Source organism: Mirounga leonina, unplaced genomic scaffold, assembly GCF_011800145.1.
Source record: "Mirounga leonina isolate KUSES-001 unplaced genomic scaffold, KU_Mleo_1.0 Mir_55, whole genome shotgun sequence".
In the NCBI taxonomy this organism is placed as follows: domain Eukaryota; kingdom Metazoa; phylum Chordata; class Mammalia; order Carnivora; family Phocidae; genus Mirounga; species Mirounga leonina.
In genome coordinates, this window is record NW_023270816.1 from 5808550 (window position 1) to 5833118 (window position 24569).

The 24569-nt window shown below is 37.6% G+C and overlaps 2 protein-coding genes across 2 annotated transcripts in view; both read left to right on the top strand.

The window, feature by feature from the left end:
• Positions 1-24569, top strand: part of LOC118001957 (parkin coregulated gene protein) — a 321863-nt gene that overhangs the window by 228556 nt on the left and 68738 nt on the right. The window lies entirely within an intron of this gene.
• LOC118001956 (phosphate carrier protein, mitochondrial-like) lies at positions 21039-22292 on the top strand. The gene is given in 1 exon segment (XM_034992153.1): positions 21039-22292. A coding segment is annotated over 1 exon segment (1062 nt). The 3' UTR covers positions 22101-22292.

Here is a 24569-nt window from a genome sequence, read left to right on the forward strand (position 1 = left end):
GGGAGCCTGATGCAGGGCTCAATCCCAGGACCCTGGGATCATGACCCAAGCTGAAGGCAGATGCTTAACGACTGAGCCACCCAGGCGCCCCTGCACTTGGAAGGTTTTATAATGGCTAGTGAGGAGTTTAGATTTCGTTTCCAGGGTATGAGTGACCAGATACTTAGTTGTTCTGGGAAGGGAAATGAACTGATCAGCTATATTTTACAGAAGATATATATAGCTGTGACACAGAAAATAGATAGAAATAGGTAATCTTCAAAATGTTTATAGACTTTGATGGAGTGATCACATTTATCCGAAGGAAACAACTGAATCTACTGATAAAGCTTTAAGGATGATAGTCACTAAAATGCTGAATAGTTAGGGAAATCACTATATAAACTGTGGCACATTCACTTAATGGAATATTAGGAAAACATAAACTTAAAGTTTACAAATATTTTTTGGTAATACTAGAAAATTATCAGGCTATAATAAAAAAAACTTAAAACAGAAAAGTATGAGTATTGTTTGATCACGACTAATTTCACAAAATTATGTGTGGGAAAAATCCTAGAAGGAGATAAACCAAAATAGTAAAGTGGAAGCTCCCAAGAGTTGAGACTATTGGTAGTTTCTTTTGACATTACAGTGTCTAGTACATTTCTCGAAATGTGGATTAGTTATGCAATGAAAACATCAGTAAACTTTTTAAAAGCCCCATCGAGAATAGCCAAGTCCTTGAACCCAAAGGTGACAGCATGAATGTAGAGGGAGAGACAGACTCAGATTCCAGGCAGGACATCGTCCTCATGGGTGTGGACGATAAGAAAGATCTGGGGCAGAGTTGACACTGCAGCCCTGAGCCCTAAGCGAGTCAGATGGTGATGTTTTCAGTCACACAGCAAATGAAGGAGAGGCAGGGTGGGAGGTTTCACATTGAGCATGTTTATTTGGAGGGATCCTTAGGTTATCCAGCAGATGCATTCTCGTGGTGGTTGGAGATGAAAGCACTCAGTGCTAACAAAGATACAGTAAATTACCACTTTCCAGGATGGAGATGATGAAAAGTGACTTAGTAGTATGCTCATGTCCCTTCAAACCAAGTATAGAAAATTCATTATGCACTTTGATCCAAAATAGACACAAAAAAATCATTATTTACAAAGATGTTCATTGCAGGATGTAGGTTATAACCAAGAGAAAACAGAAAAAGAGGAAAACAAAACACTCCCCCCCAAAGTAGGGGAAAGTCAAATAAATCATGATGAATCCATTTAGAGGAATATTGTGTAGCAATTAAAAACGATGTGTTAACAAAATATATTAACAAAAGAAAATACTTATGTCATTTTTTTAAAAAATCATTCATGAAAATTATATACGCAGTAGGGCTTTGACCTTGTAAAATGTTTTATATAAATAAGACTAGACTAATCACATATGAAAGTATTAACAGTGTCTCAACTCTTGGTGGTAGTATTACAGATCCTACTCCCTTTTAACTTTTCTTTATTTTTCAGTTCTTTTCTACCAAGAGCACACATTACTTTTATAACTAGAAGTTAAAAAGAAAGAAAATTAAAGGGAAAGAATATGTTTCCAGAGATCCAGGCTAAATGTGGCTTTGAGAAGCATCCACATATAAGTAATAGTAGAAGTCACCAGTAATCCTTAAACTCCAGAGACAGATTATGTTGTCTCTCTTAATAACTTCTTAGTACATAGATTTTATATAATAAACTGAAACATTCTAATGATCCAGTCATATGTTTATCAAAAGTCAATTAGAGCCTTAGGCCTTTGTCATTTTGGAATGTTCAATAGAATGAACATGGTTTTTAAAATTGATTTGGTAAAGATAAAACTTGACATTAGTGTACAGTAATTCATTTTCTTACTCTTCTTCAGAAAATATGTCATGCTCAATTTTAATTTCAAGAAAATATAGAGCAAATCTACATAAAGCAAAAATAGTTTGTTTGCCCTAAGATATGTTTTGCTCACTATAATTGGGTTGTCAGAATGCGTCTGACATATGCTAATGAAACAGAGAAAGGCAAAATATAGTTTATTTGGTTATGCTAGTCCTTTTCATACTCAAACCAGCAACATTTATATAGCTCCTACTCAGATGCTGGGAATTAAAAAGTACAAAACCACATCACCCTGGCACTTAGGCAGCAGATGAAAACCACCGGCGGGGCACCTGGGTGGCTCAGTCATTAAGCGTCTGCCTTTGGCTCGGGTCATGATCCTGGAGTCCTGGGATCGAGCCCCACATTGGGCTCCCCGCTCAGCTGGAAGCCTGCTTCTCCCTCTCCCACTCCCCCTGCTTGCGTTCCCTCTCTCACTGTGTCTGTCTCTGTCAAATAAATAAATAAAATCGTTAAAAAAAAAGAAAACCCCACTGGCAGAAGGCAGCGAATCATTCGTTCCACTGAATAGTAGAATAACCTTGGAAATTTGAGGACTGTAGTGTTGTTGTGAATGCATACGTTCACGATAGGCTTCCTAGAGTAGGTGACGATCTGGCATGGATCTTGAAAGCAAGACAGTAGTAAAGAAAAGAAAACTTTAGATAAACTCTTTTAGATCAATTTGTCACAGTGTTCTTCAAAGTGGTCATTTCAGTTTACATCTGAATCAGCCAGGGATAAGAGTCTCCATTTTGCCTCATGTTGGCCAAAATGTGACACTGTCAGACTCTTAAAGAATTTTTATTTATTTGTTTTTAGAGAGAGAGAGAAAGAGAACGAGTGGGGGGGGAGGGGCAGAGGGAGAGAGAGAGAATCTGGAGCAAACTCCATGATGAGCACAGAGACCCATGCGAGACTCGATGTGTGGCTCCATCCAACGCCTCTGAGATCATGACCTGAGCTGAAATCAAGTGTCAGATGTTTAACCAACTGAGCCACCTAGTTACCCCTACCTTGTCAGACTTTCAATCTACATTTGTCATGTTGGGCATCTTTTCTTATGTTTATTTAGCACTGTATGTTTTCTCTTCTATGAATTGCCTGTTAATATCCTCTACCCAATTTCTGTAGAGTTGTTTATCATTTTCTTATTGATTTAAAGCAGTTCTCTATGTATCCCGAATGCTAGTTCCTTGCCAGGAGAGACTTTTCTCCTTTTCTCTTTCTTCTTGTAACCAGACTGCCTGAATCCCATACTCACTAACAGTGTGTTCTTAAAGTAATTATTTAACCTCTCCTGGCTTTCATTTTCTCAGCAGTAAAATTGGCATAGTAACATACCTAGCTGATAGGGTTGTTGTGAAGATTAAATGAGCTAATATGGGAAGAACTTGGAAGTATGTTCCAAGGTTGTAGTAAGTGCTAATTAAATGTGGGCTGTGGTGGTTACAATCATTATTGTTCTCTCTCACAAAGGTAGATTGTTTCTAATTGGCCATTTCACTAAGAGTGTAGTCTGTTGGGAGTCCAGGCTTCAAGCAGGAGTCCCTGCCCCACATGATGTGGACTCAAGGACTTGTCTTCTGTCTTTGTGCTATCCATAACTTAGACTCAAATTCCCAGAGTGGGAATGTCCTCTGTGGGAATATGTTCCGACCATCATAGGGCTTGCCTTTCTTTGATTCTCCTTTATCCTTACTTCCTTAAAGGTTGAATATGAACAGACAGTTGTTATATTTTTTGCAAAATTCCTATTTTAAAAAATTAAGATAGGTGTAAAATTAGGTTGTGTATTGGAGTTTTTCTTGTTTCTTGAGGTAGGCCTGCCTAAAAAGGGGAATTATAGGCTAATAGCCCTGATGAACATAGATGCAAAAATTCTCAACAAGATACTTGCAAATCAAATCCAACAGTACATTAAAAGAATTATTCATCACGATCAAGCAGGATTTATTCCTGGGCTGCAAGGGTGGTTCAATATTTGTAAATCAATCAATGTGATACACTACATAAATAAAAGAAAGGATAAGAACCATATGATCCTCTCAATAGATGCAGAAAAAGCATTTGACAAAGCACAGCATCCATTCTTGATAAAAACCCTCAACAAAGTAGGGATAGAGGGAACATACCTCAACATCATAAGTAGGCCATATATGAAAGACCCACAGCTAATATCATCCTCAATGTGGAATAACTGAAAGCTTTTCCTCTAGGGGGATCAGGAACAAGACAGGAATGTCCACTCTCACCACTGTTATTTAACATAGTACTAGAAGTCCTAGCTTCAGCAATCAAACAACAAAAGGAAATCAAAGGCATCCAAATAGGCAAGGCAGAAGTTAGACTTTCGCTCTTCACAGATGATATGATACTCTATGTAGAAAATCCAAAAGACTCCACCAAAAACTTGCCAAAATTGATACGCGAATTCAGTAAAGTCACAGGATACAAAATCAGTGTACAGAAATCTGTTGCATTTGTATACACCAATGATGAAGCAGCAGAAAGAGAAATCAAGGAATCGATCCCATTTGCCATTGCACCAAAACCTATAAGATAGCTAGGCATAACCCTAACCAAAGAGGTAAAAGATCTGTATGCTGAAACTATAGAACACTTATGAAAGAAATTGAAGCTAACACAAAGAAATGGAAAAAACATTCAGTCATCATGGATTGCAAGAACAAATATTGTTAAAATGTTCACACTACCCATAGCAATCTATACATGCAATGCAACCCCTATCAAAACACACCAACAGCATTTTTCACAGAGCTAGAACAAACAATCCTAAAATTTGTATGGAACCACAAAAGACCCTGAATAACTAAAGCAATCTTGAAAAGGAGAAGCAAGGAGGCTTACAATTCTGGACTTCAAGCTCTATTACAAAGCTGTAGTGATCAAGACAGTATGGTACTGGCACAAAAACAGACTCATAGATCAATGGAACAGAACAGAGAGGCCAGAAATGGACCCTCAACTATATGGTCAACTAATCTTCAACAAACCAGAAAAGAATGTCCAATAGAAAAAAGATAGTCTCTTCAACAAATGGTGTTGGGAAAACTGGACAGCAATATGCAGAAGAATGAAACTGGACCACTTTTTTATGCTATACACAAAAATAAATTCAAAATGGATGAAAGACCTAAATGTGAGACAGGAAACCATCAAAGTCCTAGAGGAGAACACAGGCAACAATCTTTTTGACATTGGCCGTAGCAACTTCTTACCAGACATGTCTCCAGACGCAAGGGAAACAAAAGCAAAAATGAACTATAGGCTCTTCATCAACATAAAAATCTTCTGCACTGTGAAGGAAACAATAAACAAAACTAAAAGGCAACCTACAGAATGGAAAAAGATATTTGCAAATGACATATAAAGAGTTCATGACCAAAATCTATAAAGAACTTATCAAACTGAACACCTGAAAAACAAATAATCCAGTTAAGAAATGGGCAAAAGACATGAATAGACATTTTTCCAAAGAAGACATGCAAATGGCTAACAGACACATGAAAAGATGCTCAACATCACTCATCATCAGGGAAACACAAATCAAAACTACAATGAGATATGATCCTCATACTTGTCAGAATGGCTGAAATTAACAACCCAGGAAACAACAGATGTTGGCAAGGATGAGGAGAAAGGGGAACCTTCTTACACTGTTGGTGGGAGTGCAAACTGGTGCAGCCACTCTGAAAAACATTATGGAGGTTCCTCAGAAAGTTCAAAATAGAACTACCCTATGACCCAGCAACTGCACTATTAGGTATTTATCCAAAGGATACAAAAATTCTGATTTGAAGGGACACATACACCCTGATGTTCATAGCAGCATTATTAACAATAGTGAAATTATGGAAAGAGCCCAAATGTCGATCCATTGATGAATGAATAAAGAAGATATATATATAGTGGAATATTACTCAGCCATTAAAAAGAATGAAATCTTGCCATTTGCAACAATGTGAATGGAGTTAGAGTATATTATGCTAAGTGAAAAAGATAATGAAAGACAAATACCATATGATTTTATTCATATGTGGAATTAGGAAACAAAACAGATGTTCATAGGGGAAAGGAAAAAAAAAAAAAGAAGGAGGCATACCATAAGAGACTCCTAACTATGGAGAACAAACTGAGGGTTGCTGGAGGGGAGGTAGGTGGGATGATGGGTTAAATGTCTGATGGGTGTTAAGGAGGGCACTTGTGATGAGCACTGGGTATTATGAATTACTAAATTCTACTGCTGAAACGAATATTACACTATATAAACTAACTAAAATTCAAATAAAAACTTGAAACATTAAAAAAATTAAGATAGAAATTATTTCTAAAATATTCCACATGTCATATTGATGGATGTAGAAGGCTTGTCCACTTTTCTCTTGTAATGTGGCATTTCTTTTCCTTATTTATAGGAATTCATTCTGTATTAAGTATATGAAATATTTTTCTCTCATATATTGCAGATATTCTTTTTAAATGTAGCAACATTTAATAGTAACGTGAAGCAATCTTTGTGATTTCTGCTTCTGGAGGCATGCTTAGGAATGTTTCTCTTACCCCAAGATAACATAGAAGTCATTTATATTATTTCAAGTTTCTTCCTATACATTTATGAGACTAAATATCATTTAGAATAAATGTTGACATGGGAAGTCAATCAGGGAATCTAATAACAGTATTCCTCCAAAATGTTTAACTAGGTGTTACCACCCCTTTTGTTGAGTAATTGTTCCTTAATAGACACAGATCTAGATCGGTTGCCAACTGCACTTTGTATTCCTTATGTGGGGCACTGCCAACCGTAAGAAGCACCAGTCTGCTCTTTCCCACACCCAAAGAGTAAAGAATTCACATGGTTTCCTACTGAGCAGGGATTCATACTGGCAGAAAGAATAGGGGAAAATATGGCATTTTTAATTACTTGTGTGATCGGCCCAAAACCACTTTGACCTGAATTATCCAATATTTGGGGTGAGGGAGGGATTATCCTGGAACTGTCTGGAAATAAATATAAGTAAGAGGATATCATGAGATTACTGGAGGCCCATTCTGCTTGGTAGGAAGCAGTCAAAGTGTCATTCACCTCTCATCAGAACTGGTATGTCTCCGAATGCAGGTCCCAGCGGGGCACTCATGAGCTTAGCATCAAATGACTTATGGAAACTTCCTTCATTAATTCAGCAGCTACTTTTGAGCACCTGTATGTGTGCAGTACTGTAAGGCTCTCAAGCCATTTATTGGACTGAGGAATAGGTATTGTGATTGAAACCTACATTAGACAAATGTTTGCCAAAGTCCAAACTCATAGTGGAAGCTCAATAAAAGATTGGGAATTCACTGCCCACCCACCTCTTTAGACACTCAACAAACTTAATTTGGATTAAACACAATGGAAATTCAAAAATAAAGTTGGCTTAGGCTTCTATATATTTACTTAACATTTTAGGAACACAGAAATTTCCTTTCTTAAAGAGGATTAGAATTCTATAAGGTATAACATTTTAATTATAAAGATTGTGTTTATTTTATTTTATTTTTTAGAGAGAGAGAGAGAGCGTGTTGGGGGGTGGTGCGAGGTAGGGAAAGAGAGAGAATCTCAAGTATGCTCCATGCCCAGCACAGACCCTGACATGGGGCTTGATTTCACAGCCTTGAGATCATGACCTGAGCTGAAATCAAGAGTTAGACACTCAGCCAACTCAGCCACCCAGGCGCCCCAAAGATTATGTTTATATATGAAGTCTCCTGTTCCCATGCAATGTTTAATCCACTAAACATGATGAATTTTCTAGTGAGCTTTACTTTAACCTAAGTTTTTCTGAGTAGAATATAATTAATCCTGGTGATTTATGGCCTGCCCTGGTATTTTGCAGTCTTTAGCATGAAATCTTTCATTTAGAATACTACATGTGGACATGTGAACCTGCAGTTTTACTTAGGAACATGAATTATGAAATGTAATTATAAACACAAATGCCTACATTGGTATTAATTTTACAACTTATAATTGTACTAGAAACCTCCAGTTGGATATACTTGTAACATCCTATGGTTGAATTCATTTAAATGGATTGTAAAAGAGTAAGCTGTAAACTGAATTCATTTAGATTAGTCTGGTCATTAAGATCCTTGTATTGGGTTACAAATCTGAGATAGCAGTGAACTGAATAAGGTTAGTCCAGGCCACCCCTGCTAGATTTGTTTTTCTTCTTCCATTGCAGACCTGGCAGTCTCTTAATGGGATCATCTGCATCCGTCAATGGGTAATACCCAGTCAACTTGTTGGTCCCCATGTGGGTCCTTGGAAGGCCTTGGCCTCACCTTGGCCTCTGCCTTTTCTGTTTTTGTGACCAGAAAAGGCTTTACCAGAAGTCATCCTTTGAGGGTGCTGATGGAAGCCACTTCCCACTGGCCTTCCCCACACCATGCCAGTCCACAGAGCTCCCTTAAAGAGCAGAACTGCTCACTCCAACCCAAGAGGGCACATTGGCCTCCTTACTTAGTAATATTTGGAGTCTTTGATGTTAAGCTAATCTGGATTTAAACTGCAGCTCTGGCTTTTCTCAGTATGTGTCCCTGGCTGTGTATCTTGACTTTTCTTCATCTCACTGCTTTCATCCGGTAAATAAGGACAGTGCAGGTTGTTCTGAGGAATATGTATATCATACATAAGTGAGCCTCTGGCAGAGCAGGAACTCAGCAAATGGTAATTCACATTATTCTTATTTCATATCACTGTTCATTTATTTTTTTCAAGAGTTTCTATTGACCATACTATGCCTCAGGAGCTATGCTCGGTACTGAGGCTATGACCATGAATATCGTAGTGTCTATCCTCAGAAGCTTACAGTTTAATGAGGAAAGAGACAAATATTAAATCACCTACTGTTCAGTGAGATTAGTGCTGAGACTGAGGTTTCTAAAATACGTGGGAGGGCTCCTATAACCCAGCTTTAGGAGCTGCCGGCGAGTGCTTCCAGAGACGCCAATGGTCCCAATTTCTGGAGGAGAGGCAAGGATTCGGTGTAAGAAGAAGGAGAGCCTTCTCAGCAGAGGTGGTGGCATATGTAGGGGCCCTGGCGAGGGGTTCGAGATTTGTGGGCTCTGCAAAGACCTCAGTGTGACCCAAGAGCTGAGTTCACTAGATCCTGCAGTGCAGGCTGAACTTTTAAATAGATGAGTAGTCACTGTTCAGGAACTGATTTTATGCATTTTTGAAAGATTTAATGAAATTGAACAAGGAAGAAATGGGTCTCCATGAAGTGAATAACGAACAATACAGCGATTCTCCAAAGAGAAGGGGGTGGAGCTGGGAAGTCTGGAATGCAGAATTCAAAAAGCCCTGTTTTCTCCACCATGCTTGCAGTTTTAAATATTTGCACGTTCCCCAGACCTAGCCACGATAATATAGCATGAGAACTAGGCCAAACCAAGACTTTTTTTAATGAGGTGGGAGTGACAACCAATAAATAGAAAGCAGAACTAACAAGTTTAAAAGCCATCAGACCAAATCAAAGAGAAGAAAAGGAGAGGAAAATGGTCATCTGTGGCTAACTTCTGATACAATTCAGTCTCTATTTTATAAACTGGAAATGAGCAGTTTCCCCAAGGACATGATACCCTTTCTTATTCCTAAGACACAATGACTACTTTAAGAAATTATCTCCGCTGCATTTGATTTTTGGTGGAATTTGACTTGGTTATTTGGTCTTATTTGTGGGTTTTGGGGCTTGATCAACAGATACTTATTCACACAAGAGAATAGAGCAAAGTTACACTGATAAAATTTTTTGATAACTTTTATACCAGGTGAGTAAATTCTGGCCTAATGTGCCAAGACAGGACCTCATAATATACATTATGGCATTTGTTTAGTCCAAGAAAACTCACTCATCCAAGAAGTCCACTGATAGATACTCATTTAATATAATTACTCTATTATGCATAAAATTACATGTTTAAAGACAGTTAGGCAACCTGCTTTAATCACTGCAGTAAGTTGTAAATGAAATGAAAAAATCCTGGCTGTGATCTTAAAAGCATTCTGAACCCTATCTGCTCTCACTGAATAAAGGCATATTTTCCAGAATGACATCAAAATATTGCAATCATTTATTTGGAAGTAAGAAATCTTAAGAACTTTTAATTAAAAAGTCATGTAGGTTGATCCATATTACACATTATAGATCCATCTAGATGACAACAAATTAATGCTTGTGGAATGTGTTATATACAATCATGGTGGTTTGGGAGCTACTTCTGACTTGCCGTGTCTGCTTTTGCTAGTTAAGATTTTCCATGGAAAAGTTTCTCGACTGACCAGCAGTAAGATTCACTAGTTGTCTTTGACCCCTCCCTACATCTGACTCTTAAGAAGTTCTCTGATGTCACATACGCACATACGGAGTGAAAGAGAGGGAGGTAAAGAAAAATTATTTGAGCCAAACAACAGAATGATTTTTGAAAATGTCTTCTTCAGGTTAAAAAAAAGGAGAGAGAGAAGAGAAATATAGACAGCAGCAACTATATTTCAATTATCTTGGTATTGCCCACAGTGACTTGATCATAGTAGATGCTCGAAAAATAGTCATTGGATAGGTGAATAAATGGATGGAAGAAATGTCTTCCCATTGTGTAAAACAGTTTGGCTGAGTATTTGGGGGAAATTCTGTTTGTTGACAAATAAATAGAGAAGAATATTTCTATAGACAATCAAGAGACTATAAATGGATATTTATTCTTTTGCAGAAGCTTTTTTCTTGTCATCAAACTCTATTTGATTTAATTAGGTAGGCCTACCCAGCAGTGAGTATCAAGTAGTGGAGAAATTTGGCTCCTCTGTAATGAGAAGTCACAACATGGAGGTCTGACAGCTGGATCCAGCGCTTAAATGTGCTTGATAAGCCTGAGTAATTGTTTTTTTGTGAGACATTTACAAATGGAGAATTTTCATGTCCAACTCTCTGGCTTCTCTTGAGTACTGCATGGTCTGACAATACTGAGCGTTATGTTCTTGTGTGTCAGTAAATGTCTGGAATCAAGTAACACCTTCCTTGTTTTCTCCATTCCCATGGGTTCCTACAAAGTCCACCATGGTAGTCTAATACCAATTGATGTTAATTATTAACCCTGTTTGCATTATTGTTTTTCTCAAAGTAGAGAAATATTCCTATGCACCCAGATTGACTGGGTGAGCCACATGTTGCCAGAAAAATGAGAGAGAGCAAATTTTTGTGTGAAAGTGAATAATCACCTTGTTGATGGATATACAAATAAAATATGTCTGTGGGGAAAGAATGAGACACCGCCTGACCCTATTCACTTTACTTGTATGGTTCCTATAAGCATTTGAATTTTAATTCTTGCTTTCCAAATATCAGTGATAAAAGGAAGAGAAAATTGAGTCTGTTGGCAGTACAAGAATGGAATTAGAAATGATATGCGCTGAAAAAATCTGGGGAAGTAAAAGTAGCAAGAGATGGAGAAAGGAAATATTTCTAATTCAAATCTCACTTTTTTCCTATATTCACTTCTTGCTGAATATTGTTGTTTTGTTTCTTAATTATTTTCTCTCTCTCTTACTCCCATCCTCTTCCCAGAAATTACTTTGTTTATTAACAGCCACAGGTAGAATGGACTCATAAGGAAATGAAGTCTAACACCAACTACAGCAACAATGACAACAAAAGCTATTATTTATTGTCCTTTTCTCTGCTTGCCACTAGATTAGGTGTTTTATTTTTTATTTATTTATTTTTTTAAGATTTATTTATTTATTTTAGAAAGAGAGCACAGGGGGTAGGGGGAGGAGCAGAGGGAGAGGGAGAGAGAGTCTCAGGTAGACTCTGCGCTGAGCATGGAACCCAACGGGTATTGATATCACAACCCCAAGATCATGACCTGAGCTGAAACCAAGAGTGGGACGCTTACCTGACTGTGCCACCCAGACGCTCCTAGATTAGGTGCTTTAAATAAATTAGCCCTAATCATCACAACATTTATTTAAGGTAACATTGCCAACCCCATTTTTACATATGCTGGGACTGAACCTTAGAATGGTTAGGTAATTTCCCCAGCTAATAAAAGCAGACCAAGATTCAAATTAGGTTCACATGACTGCGTTATGCGTGCTCTTTCCACTTGGACTTACTTAATAGTCAGCTAACCATTCCAACTGGATCATTAACTCATGTTTAAAAAAATAATAACCCTATCAGCGTGTTTCAGAGTTCATTGATTCTGAAGTATAACTTAGAAAAAATTCTCTTATTATAATTTAAGCCATGGTTGGTCTTTACTTTTCAAATTAACACATGAAAAGATTATAAAATTTCAGAGCTTTTGTTGTGTACTTTTCTGATACATATGTAACATTATATACAAAGTATATTAGTTATGATATATAGCATTGATAAAATTCTAATGTATATGTTTGTACTTTCATATCTATGCAAATTCCATTTGTGTATGGAATTTAAATACTTTCCTAACAAACGTATTTATTTGTTCATTTGTTCATTCATTTAGAGTAGTAGTATACAGACAAAAGCCCAGGCTGTCAGTCAACCCAGCATACAAGATCTGGCTCTACCATTTACTACTGTAAGACCTTGTTCAAGTTACTTCACTCTCTGTATTTTAGGTTTTTGGTTTTGGGGTTTTTTTTATTTTATTTTTTATTTTATTTTATTTTATTTTTTTTAAAGATTTTATTTATTTATTTGACAGAGAGAGACACAGCGAGAGAGGGAACACAAGCAGGGGGAGTGGGAGAGGGAGAAGCAGGCTCCCCGCGGAGCAGGGAGCCCGATGCGGGACTCGATCCCAGGACCCTGGGATCATGACCTGAGCCGAAGGCAGTCGCTTAACCAACTGAGCCACCCAGGCGCCCGGGGTTTTTTTTATTTTAAAATAGGACTAACAATGCTGGCTTTATTTGAAAAATAAACTGATATGCAGTTTATCTGTTTCTCCTTAACTGTGCTGTACTAGTTTTCCTCTTTTAAGAAATATGTCCATTTCATCCACATTGTCATTTTTATTGGCATAAAGTTCCTCCATAATGTTCTCTTATTATATTATTAACATAACGAAGTATTACAGAATATTACAGAAGACTACAGAGTAACAATGAGGAATCAGCAGTGGTATCACCACTCTCATTCCCCAAGTGGTCATTTGTGTCTTCTCTCTTTTTTAGTGATCTTTATGTCAAAGGCTTATTGATAGTACTGATCTTCTCAAAGAGTCATCTTTAGGTTTCACTGATTTTCTCCATTACTTTTATGTTTTCTATTTCATTAATTTCCACTCAAGTATTTCTTTTCTTTTTCTGTTCTTTTTTTGTGATTATAGTTGACACACAATGTTACATTAGTTTCAGGTGTACATAGTGATTCAACTTCTCCAAGCATTATGTTCTGCTCACCCTAAGTAAAGCTACCATGTGTCATCACGCAGCACTATTACAGTTATCATTGACTGTGCTCCCTATTCTGTGCCTTTTATTCTTGTGACTTATTCATTCCATAACTTACAGTCTGTATTTCCCACTCCCCTTCAACTATTTTGTCCATCCTCCTACCCCCTTCCCACTGGCAACCATCAGTTTGTTCTCTATATTTATGGGTCTGATTCTGCTATTTGTTTGTTTATTCAATTGTTTTGTGTTTTTAGATTTCACATATGAGCAAAATCATGTAGTATTTGTCTTTCTCAGTCTGACTTATTCCTCTCAACATAATGCCTTCAAAGTCCATCCATGTTGTCACAATGGCAAATCTCATCCCTTTTTATGGCTAATATTCCATTATATCTATATCTACATACCACATCTTTAGCCATTTATGCATTGATGGACACTTAGGTTGCTTCCAAATCTTGGCTATTGTAAATAATGCTGCAATAAACATACAGGTGCATTTATCTTTTCAGATTAGTGTTTTCATTTTCTTTGGATAAATACCCAGTAGTGGAGTTATTGGATCATATGGTATTTCTGTTTTTAATTTTTTAGGAACCTACATACTGTTTTCTAAAGTGGCTGTATCAATTTAATGCCCACCAACAGTGCATGAGGGTTCCTTTTTTTCTCCACATCCTTACCAACACTTGTTATTTCTTGTCTTTTTTAGTAATTCTGACAAGTGTAAGGTGATATCTTATTGCGGTTTTGATTTGTTCTAACAAAATAGCAACAGCATTTTTCACAGAACTGGAACAAATGATACTAAAATTTATATGGAACCACAAAGACCTCAGATAGCCAAAGCAATCTTGAGAAAAAAAGAACAAAGCTGGAGGTATCACAGTTCCAGATTTTAAGATATGCTACAAAGCTATAGTAATCAAAACAGTATGATATCTGTACAAAAATAGACACATAGATCAGTGGAACAGAATACAGAGTTCAGAATTAAACCATGCTTATCTAGTCAGTTTAAGAAAAAGGAGACAAGGGGGTGCCTGGGTGGCTCATTCGTTAAGCATCTGCCTTCGGCTCAGGTCATGATCCCGGGGTCCTGGGATCGAGCCCCGCATTGGGTTCCCTGCTCAGCAGGGAGCCTGCTTCTACCTCTCCTGCTCCCCCGGCTTGTGTTCCCTCTCTTGCTGTGTCTCTTTCTGTCAAATAAATAAAATCTTCAAAAAAAAAAAAAAGAAATGAAAAAGGAGGCAAGAATATAAAATGGGGAAAAGAGAGTCTCTTCAATAAATGGTGCTGGGAAAACTGGACAGCAACATGCAAAGAATGAAACTGGACCACTTTTTTTTTATATAAAGATTTTATTTATTTGACAGAGATACAGCAAGAGAGGGAACACAAGCAGGGGAAGCGGGAGAGGGAGAAGCAGGCTTCCCGCTGAGCAGGGAGCCCCATGCGGGGCTCGATCTCAGGACCCCAGGACCATGACCTGAGTTGAAGGCAGATGCTTAATGACTGAGCCACCCAGGTGCCCTGAAACTGGACCACTTTCTAACACCATACACAAAAATAAACTCAAAATGGATTAAATACCTAAATGTGAAACCTGAAACCATAAAAATCCTAGAAGAGAACACAGGCAGTAATTTCTCTGACATCAGCCATAGCAACCTATTTCTAGATATGTCTCCTAAAACAAGGGAAATAAAAACAAAAATAAACTATTGCGACTGCATCAAAACAAAAAGGTTTTGCACAGTGAAGGAAATCATCAACAAAACAAAAAGCCAATCTACTGAATGGGAGAAAATATTTGCAAATGATATATCTAATAAGGGGTTAATATCCAAAATATATAAAGAACTTACACAACTCATCACCAAACAAACAAACAAACAAACAAAAAAACAAGCCAGTTAAAAAATGGGTAGGGTACCTAAATAGACATTTTTCCGAAGAAGAGATACAAATGGCCAACAGACAGAGGAAAGGATGTTCAACATCACTAGTCCTCAAGGAAATGCATATCCACTCACATATTTCTTATTTCCTTTGTTTTTTCTACTGTGGTTCATATTTTCTATTTTTTTTTTCTAATTTCTTAAGGTAGAAGCTGAGTTCATTGACTTGAGATAGTTCTTTTTTTTCTAATAGGGATTTTATTGCTATAAATTTCTTTCTAAGTACTATTTTAGTTGCATCTCACAAACCTTGATATACTTTATTTTCATTCATTTGAAATACTTCAACATTACTCTTTTGATTTGTTCTTTAACACATGAGTTTTGTTTAATTTCCAACTATTTGAGGATGTTTCCAGATGTTTTCCTGTTACTAATTTCTAATTTAATTTCATATAGTTAGATAGCATTTTTTATATGACTTGAATTCTTGTAAATTTACTGAGACTTGTTTTATGACCCAGAATATGGTCTATTTTGGTAAATGTTCTATATGCACATTAAAAAATGTGCATGTTACCATTTTGGCTGTAGTTCTCTATAAATGTCAATTAGATTGGTTGATAATGTCATATCAATTGACTGATAATATTATCTAGTTTTCTATATCTTTACTGATTTTTTTGGTCTACTTGTTCTGTAAGTTATTGAGAAAATGGTATTGAAATCTGTCACTGATTAGGAGCCTGGCCACAGGGGAAGTCTTCTTTGTGTGTGTTTCCTGTAGCTTGCAATGGGGGTTGGGGAGGTGGGGAGTCACCAGGTCCCATGTGATAAAGCAGGCAAGAGTGTGTGTGTCACCCAAGGAGTAGGAACGAGTGGCCCTACATTCCAAAGTTGATCTACATCACATCCACTTTTGCGAACATCTTTCAGTGTGGTTTGAGAATGTTCTTTTAATAAGCATCTTTGCTTTGTCAAAAAAAATTAAAAAAAACCCAAACCAAACCAAACCAAACCAAAACAAAACACGAACAAAAATATAACCATAGTTATGGCTTCCTCTAATATTTCCTACAGTTCTATCAGCTTTTGCTTCGTGTATGTTGAAACTCTGTTATTGGGTGCATAAATGTTTAGGATTCTTATATCATCTTGATAACTGAACCCCTTTATCAGTATGAAATAAACATCTTTATCCCTGGTAGATATCTGTGCTCTAAATGCTACTTTGTTGATGTTAATATAGCCTTTTTACTTTTAATTTACTGTGTCTTATATTTAAAGTATGTTTTTTGGAGGCTGCATATAATTTTTTAACTTTTTTATTCTAATTACAGTATAGTTAACATACAATGTTATATTAGTTTCAGGTGTACAATATAGTGATTCAGCAGTTCCAAACATTACTCAGTGCTCATCAGGATATGTGTATTCTTAACTCCCTTCACTTATTTCACCCATCCTCCCACCAATCTCCCCTCTGGTAACCCCTCTGGTAACCATAATTAAGAGTCTGTTTCTTGGTTTGTCTCTCTCTCTCTCTTTTTTCCCCTTTGTTTATTTCTTAAATTCCACATATGAGTGAAATCATGGTATTTGTCTTTCTCTAACTGATTTATTTTACATAGTATAAGTGGCAAGATTTCATTCCTTTTTATGGCTGAATAATATTCCATTATAGAAATACTATAGAAATATGCCACATCTTCCTTATCCATTCATCAGTTGATGGACACTTGGGTTTCTTCCATAGACTGGCTATTGTAAAGAGTGCTACAATGAACATATGGAGGCATGTATCCCCTTGAATTCATGTTTTGTATTTTGGGGCTAAATAACCAGTAGTGTGATTACTGGATTGTAGGGTAGTTCTATTTTTAACTTTTTGAAGAACCTCCATACTGTTTTCCACAGTAGCTGCACAAGTTTGCATTCCCATCAATGATACATGACAGTTCCTATTTCTCTACATCCTAGCCAACACTTGTTGTTTCTTGTTTTTTATTTTAGATGCTGCATAGAATTTTGCCTTTTCTATAATCTGATAAGCTCTGACTTTTAATTTAACTTAATTTCCTTTCATATGATTATCTTTCATATAATTATGATATGGTTGTTTTTGAATATATCATCTTACTATTTGTATTATTTGCCCCATCTGTGCTTTTCCATTTTTCTTCTTTTTAAAAAAATTTTGTTGGGGTAAGTATTTTTTATGATTTCATTTAACCTTATTTATTAGTTTGGAATTTTTATTGTTCTATTTTAATGGTTGCCATAATGTTTATAGTATATATTTTAACTTGTCACACTAAAACTTCAAAAGATATTATACCACTTAATATATAGTATAAGAATATTACAACAGCATTCTGCCATTTCTTTCCTCCTAAGGTTTGTGTTATATTATACCTCTTACTTGTACATGTTATAAACCAATAACAAGACATTGTTATTATTCTTGCTTCCAATAGTCAGTTATCTTTTACAAAGACTTAAATAATGGGAAAATTTACTCATATAGTTATCGTTTCTGATGCTCATCTATCCTTTTTACAGCAACAGTTTTTTATGTGGTATCATTTTCCTTCTGCTTTATTGAGTTCCTTCAACATTATTTGGAGTGCAGTTTTGCTGGTTTCAATTTTCTCGTATGTTTGAAATAGTCTTTCTTGTATGTCTAAAATGTTTGCTTTTGAAAGCTATTTTTGAGGAATAAAGATAGATATCTTGTTTTACATTAAATGTATCTTTTATTCTCTGGCTGTTTTTAAGATTTTCTCTTTATCATTATTTTTTTTTAAGATTTTATTTATTTATTTGAGAGAGAGAGAGAGAGCACAAGAGGGGGGAGCGGGAGAGGGAGAAGCAGACTCCCTGCTGAGCAGGGAGCCCGATGCGAGACTCCATCCGGGGACTCCAGGATCATGACCTGAGCCTAAGGCAGTCGTTTAACCAACTGAGCCACCAGGTGCCCTTTATCATTAGTTTTAAACAATTTGATTATGATGTGATGTTTCTTGTGCTTGAGGTTTATTGAGCTTCTTGGATCTGTTGGGTTATAATTTTCAACAGATTTGGAAAATTTCAGCCATTATTTCTTCTTCTGCCCCCCCTTTCCTCTCTGTCTTCGGAGACTCCACTTATACTTGTATTAAGCTATTTGAAGTTGTCCCATAGCTCACTGATGCTCATTTTTTTCTGTCCTTTTTTTATTTGGAAACTTTCTGTTGCTATGTCTTGAAGTACATCAGTCTTTTTTTCTGCAGTGTCTAATCTGCCATTAATTGCTTCCACTATCTTTTTCATCTCAGAAATGCTGTTTTTCAGCTCTGAAGTTCTAATTTTTTTTTAAATATCTTCCACATCTCTACTTAAGATGTCCAGTCTTTCTTATAGGTTCCTGGGCATATGAGATACAGTATAATAACTACTTTAATATCCCTGTCTACTAATTCTGTTATCTGTGTCATTTCTGAGTCAGTTTCAATTGATTGGTTTTACTTTTCATCATGCATCTTAGTTTCCTGTTTATTTGTATATCTGTTATGCAAAAACATTGTGAATTTAACTTGCTGGGTAGTGGGCACTTTTGGGTTCCTATAAATGTATTGTAGCTTTGTTCTGGAACACAGAAAGCAGTTTGGTCCCTTCAGGTCTTGCTTTTATGCTTTGTTAGGTAGAACCAAGGCAGCATTTCCTGAGGGCTAATTTTACCCCATTATTGAGCCTTCTGAGTACTCTACTGAGTGACCCATGATTTATGAGGTTTTCCATTTGGGCTGGTGGCAACAGGCAATTTTCCCTGCTATGAGTGCTCCAGGCATGTGCTCACTAAGGCTCTCAGATGCTTCTTTCTCCAGGCCCAGGTAGTTTCCTCACACTCACAAAGTGACCAGAATTCAGCTGAATACACTGGAGGACCAGCTGCAGACCTCCAGAGCTCTCCTTCTTGTAGGTCTCTTGTCACTGGTCCTCTGTCCCTGGAACCGCAGCTGCCTTGGGCTCCCTGGATTCCCTCTGTCTCCTCACCTCAGGGAGAACACTGGGCTTCTCCTCTTTGCTCCACTGACTGCAGACTTCCTCCAGCCATTGAGTGGGGGGCAATCACAAGTCTTATCTCATTCATTTTCTGTCTCTTGGGGATCAGTGTCCTTCATTACCCAATGTCCAATGTCTTGAGAACCATTGTTTCATGTATTTTCATATGTATTTCATTTTTTATATATTTTATTTTTTCATATATTTTTTAGTTGTCTCAGGTATGAGGGTTAGTCAGATCCCTCTTTCCCCATCTTGGTCAGACCTGGAAGTTGCTGAGCTCCAGACTGAACCAGAATTTCCTGTGGGCACTTCCCAGTTCACCAAGCTCTAACAGAAAGCAGCCGTCTCACTAGGCAGCCAGGAATCTTGGTCCCAAGTCACAGAAGAGCAGCATCCAGCAGTGCAAGTTTAGCTGGGGTATCACGGCTAAACTGGTTGTTTTTTAAATCCCCTCTCTCAAAGCTTCCTAAATCTAAACTCTCCGACTCACCTGGGCAAACTTTATTGTTTTTGTTCTGAGTTTACAACCTCCAGAGGCATGTCAGAGAAAATAAGGGGACTTGGCCAAAATTTAATCCCTTGCGCTTCACTCAGTGATCCTTTTTCCATGTAGGTCCTCAGGTTTTCCATAGCTTCCCTCCAACACACACACACACACACACACACACACACACACTCATGCACAATGATTGTGCTAGGTTCTTCAAAGATGGGTCACCACAGTACTTCTGTGAGATTCTTTCTCAGCACTTCTTTTCTATCCATATCTCTTCTGAAATAAAAGCCAACATAACAACAACATTTCTACAGCAAAATCACAGCCTATTGACTCTGAATCTCAACCACCAGCCTTTCATTCAAATCCACATATGATCTTGTGACTAGTTTTAGTTTGCAGGTTCTATACACCACTCAGTGAAAAGAGGGTCATTTGTGTATCATTTCACATATAGATCTCTTCCTTCTTCCACATGGACCAGTTCATAGAATAACAGGTGGACAAAAGATAGTTTGTTTCCCATTTTAACTAAATTTGGCTAACGTTTAATCAAGCCCAAGTCTAAAGGTTTCCTAGGAGACACTGAGACCCATTTGTGCTGTCTGAGTGGTGGCCTAGCACCTCACACAATCAGGGGGTCATACATCCCTTCCCTACCCTAAGAAAGAGGTCTGGGTTGGGAAACGTGAAAGAGGCTCCTCACCTTCTAAACATCCATATGAGTCATGTCCAGAGGATTCCTGTTAACACCGTCTATGAGGGAAGCATGGAACTACTTGAACTTCAAATTAGCTTTAGCTTTTTTATTTAACTAGTTGTTCAGCCTTGAGCAAAGCACGTTACCTGGGCTTGTTTCTGTTTCTTTATCTGTTAGTAAAGAAAAGGCCATGACAATTTGATTTCCAAGAATCTTTGCAGCTCCAGAAGTCTTTGATTGCTTATTTTTGTATAGATATGGGACAAAATAACTATGAGAGAGGGTAGAATCCTGTGTTTCATTCAGTAAATTCTATGAAGCAGAAGACTAAAAAGTATGTGGACAGACCTATTTAGCGCGCCCACGTGACAACAAAAAAAATCTAAGTCATTAACATAGTTCTTCACATATTATCGAGGCTCATTCATTTGGTAGACATTTCGTTCTTTGAGATATTTGTATCATGTGACCATAAATAAGAAATTAGTAGCACTCTGTGAGCCGCAGCCTTTCGAGGGAGCGGTTGTGTGTTCACCATCTTAGGAAGATGTTCTCGTCCGTGGCACATCTGGCGCGGGCGAACCCCTTCAATGCGCCCCACCTGCAGCTGGTACACGATGGCCTCACGGGGCCCCCTGGGCAGCCCCGCCGTTCCCACAATCTGGCACCAGCCGCTGTGGAGGAGGACAGCTGCGAATGTGGCTCCATGGAGTTTTATGCGCTGTGTGGCTTTGGTGGGGTCTTAAGTTGTGGTCTGACACACACTGCTGTCATTCCTCTGGATTTAGTGAAATGCCGTATGCAGGTGGACCCCCAGAAGTACAAGGGCAAATTTAATGGATTCTCAGTTACACTTAAAGAGGATGGTGTTCGTGGTTTGGCTAAAGGATGGGCTCTGACTTTCACTGGCTACTCTATGCAGGGGCCCTGCAAGTTTGGCTTTTACGAAGTTTTCAAAGTCTTGTATAGCAACATGCTTGGGGAGGAGAATGCCTGTCTCTGGCGCACATCACTATATTTGGCTGCTTCTGCCAGTGCTGCGTTCTTTGCTGACATTGCCCTGGCTCCTATGGAAGCTGCTAAGGTTTGAATTCAAACCCAACCAGGTTATGCCAACACTTTGAGGGATGCAGCTCCCAAAATGTATAAGGAAGAAGGCTTGAAAGCATTCTACAAGGGAGTTGCCCCTCTCTGGATGAGACAGATACCATACACCATGATGAAATTTGCCTGCTTTGAGCGTACTGTGGAAGCATTGTACAAGTGTGTGGTTCCTAAGCCCCAAAGTGAATGTTCACAGGCAGAGCAACTGGTAACATTTGTGGCAGGTTACATAGCTGGAGTCTTCTGTGCAATTGTTTCTCACCCTGCTGATTCCGTGGTATCTGTGTTGAATAAGGCGAAAGGTAGCAGTGCTTCTCAAGTTCTTCAGAGACTTGGATTTAAAGGTGTATGGAAGGGACTCTTTGCCCGTATCATCATGATTGGCACTCTGACTGCACTACAGTGGTTCATCTACGACTCTGTGAAGGTCTACTTCAGGCTCCCTCGCCCTCCTCCACCTGAAATGCCAGAGTCTCTGAAGAAGCAGCTTGGGTTAACTCAGTAGAATGATCAAAGCAAATGTGGACTGAATCTGCTTGTTGATCAGTGTTGAGGAAAGTGCAAGAGGAACTTTTATATATTTGACAGTGTAGGAAATTGTCTATTCCTGGTATAATTACTATAGTCTCTTGCCTAAGGCGAGGGTTTTAAACCCATGGTTGAAATAAACCCAACTATTCATGAAAAAAAAAAAAATTAATGGCGGAGATAGGAATAAAGTGTAAGATATTTCCAAGTCCTTTGTCCTGTATGAATCTCTCATTTTATATATTATTCTATAAAATAAAATTATGCCATATTAAAAGAAAATGAACTCAGCATTGAAAAGGTAAAACTTTCCATGACTGAAATTTATCTCATTAGGATCTCAAATTTAATATTGCATTAATGTGGCTCATTACATTTAATGATTTCAATAAAAATAAAGACAGTAGTCCTCAAAATTTGCTTAGATCTTCTTCCTGTGGTCTTTAGAAAAAAACTTGCTTTTCTGTGTGGATCTCCTCCAGAATTTTTAATCTAAGCATGATTTCTTTGATAATCCAAATTATGAAAATTATTAGCACAGCTAGCCACTTGTTTCCTTCAGACAATGAACAGTGCACTAATTAACTATGCTGTGGCACATTCTGTCGATGATTAACCAACTGTGATGGAGTTATTTACACCTCTGGAAGCTATGCAGAATTTTACACATTTGAAGCTGGGGCTAAATCATCCCTGGCAATAGAATTTCAAACTTACACTTAAAAAGCTGCTGAAAAACTTTAAGTGTAAGTTTTATTATTGTTATAAAATTATATTTTTATGAGATTTGTGTTTTCATTTGTTAATGGATTATCATTTTAAAAAAGAGAAAGTTGTGTTCAGTGAGTAGAAAGAATTGAAAGTTATAAATTCTTTGTTTTCAGTGATTTGAAACATACTAATATTTAAGTAAAATGAGATCCTCCTATATTTAGGCATTTATATATTTGTGTTATTTACATAGCTGGGCTTCTGTTAGTAGAAAACACAGAAATGTTCATATTCAAAACAAATAAAAAATGATACTAAACTTTGTAATCTTAGTAGTTTGGGATTCAAGGTCATTTTGAAGATGTTAGATTTCAATAGCATTTTGTCTAGTAAAAAAAATTTTTTTGATTCCTTCACAAATATGCTATAAAACAGAGCTTGTATGTTAAATTTAAAAACCAGAGGATTGCCATGTGATCCACTACACCAAATCTGTTTTGCCATACTGATGATACTGAACTGTTACTTGCTTTTTGCAGAGATAATAAAGCAAAATACTAGATTCTGATTTATCTAGTGTTGTACTAAAGCAAAATCCATTATTTGTTGTTTTGTTTTTTGTGTCATTCCCTCAGAAGCAGCAGCAAGGAATGAAGAGTTCATGCTGACGATTTTATTAGCATGCTTACATGTAGATGATCCTTCCTGTGACAAGTCTGGAGGAAAACAGATGTAAACGCACCCCCCCATGTTTGATCCCCTCACCCATCAGTGCAGACCCTCCACAAAACCTGTCCTTCCCAACCAGCCTCATGCAACCACTGTTCTTCTGTAGCCCGAGCATATATTTTTGGTGTCTTTATTTAGACAAGCAATCATATCTTCTGCCTCGTGACATCCTTTCAATCTTCGTTAGATGAGTCTTTTTGCACTACTTTTCTCTGTTTGTCTCATCTTTAAAGTTTAGATCTCTGAGTTCTTTATAAATAGCATTGTCCTCCTCCTCAGAATTCTGAATAAATTGTGAATTCCTTCAGCCAACAATAAGCCCCCACGATGTCTCAGGCACTGTTCTAGGCAGGAGGACCCCCCAATAATGATAGGGATGTAACAGCTTACTCTCCTGGAGCTTACATTCTAACTGAATGAGATAAACAATAACATCAGTAAGTAAGTCACAGAGTTTGGTGGTGATTGCCATCGGAGGACAAAGTGGAGCTGTGTGAGAGGGATCAGACGTGCAGTAGACACAGCCAGTGTGGAGTCGAGCGACTAAGCTGCAGTGATCTTGGGAGGAGTCTGCCCAGCAGGATGCACAGCCTAGGGGAGGAGAAGAAACTACACGCACCCTGTCAGGTGAAAAATGGAGAAGCTGTGCCGGATGTGAGCAGATTATTGGTCCCAAATTTACCAATCAGGGAAATTACTTCCCCCACCCCTAAGGATGAGTGGGTAAGGGGAGGAGGAAGGCAAGAAAGGGTCAGGGAAGGGACACTTCCTATCATGTGGAAGAAATACAAGAGTGGGGACATTCTCCTCCCTGCACTATTTTTTCTGTTTTTATTTTTTAAATTTTTAAAATTTTTTAAAATTTTTAATTAACATAAAATGTATTATTAGTTTCAGGTCTATGATAGTCTTATATAATACCCAGTGCTTATTATATCACATACCCTCCCCAAAGTCCATCACCCAGTTACCCCATCCCTCTACCTCCCCTCCCCTCCAGCAAACC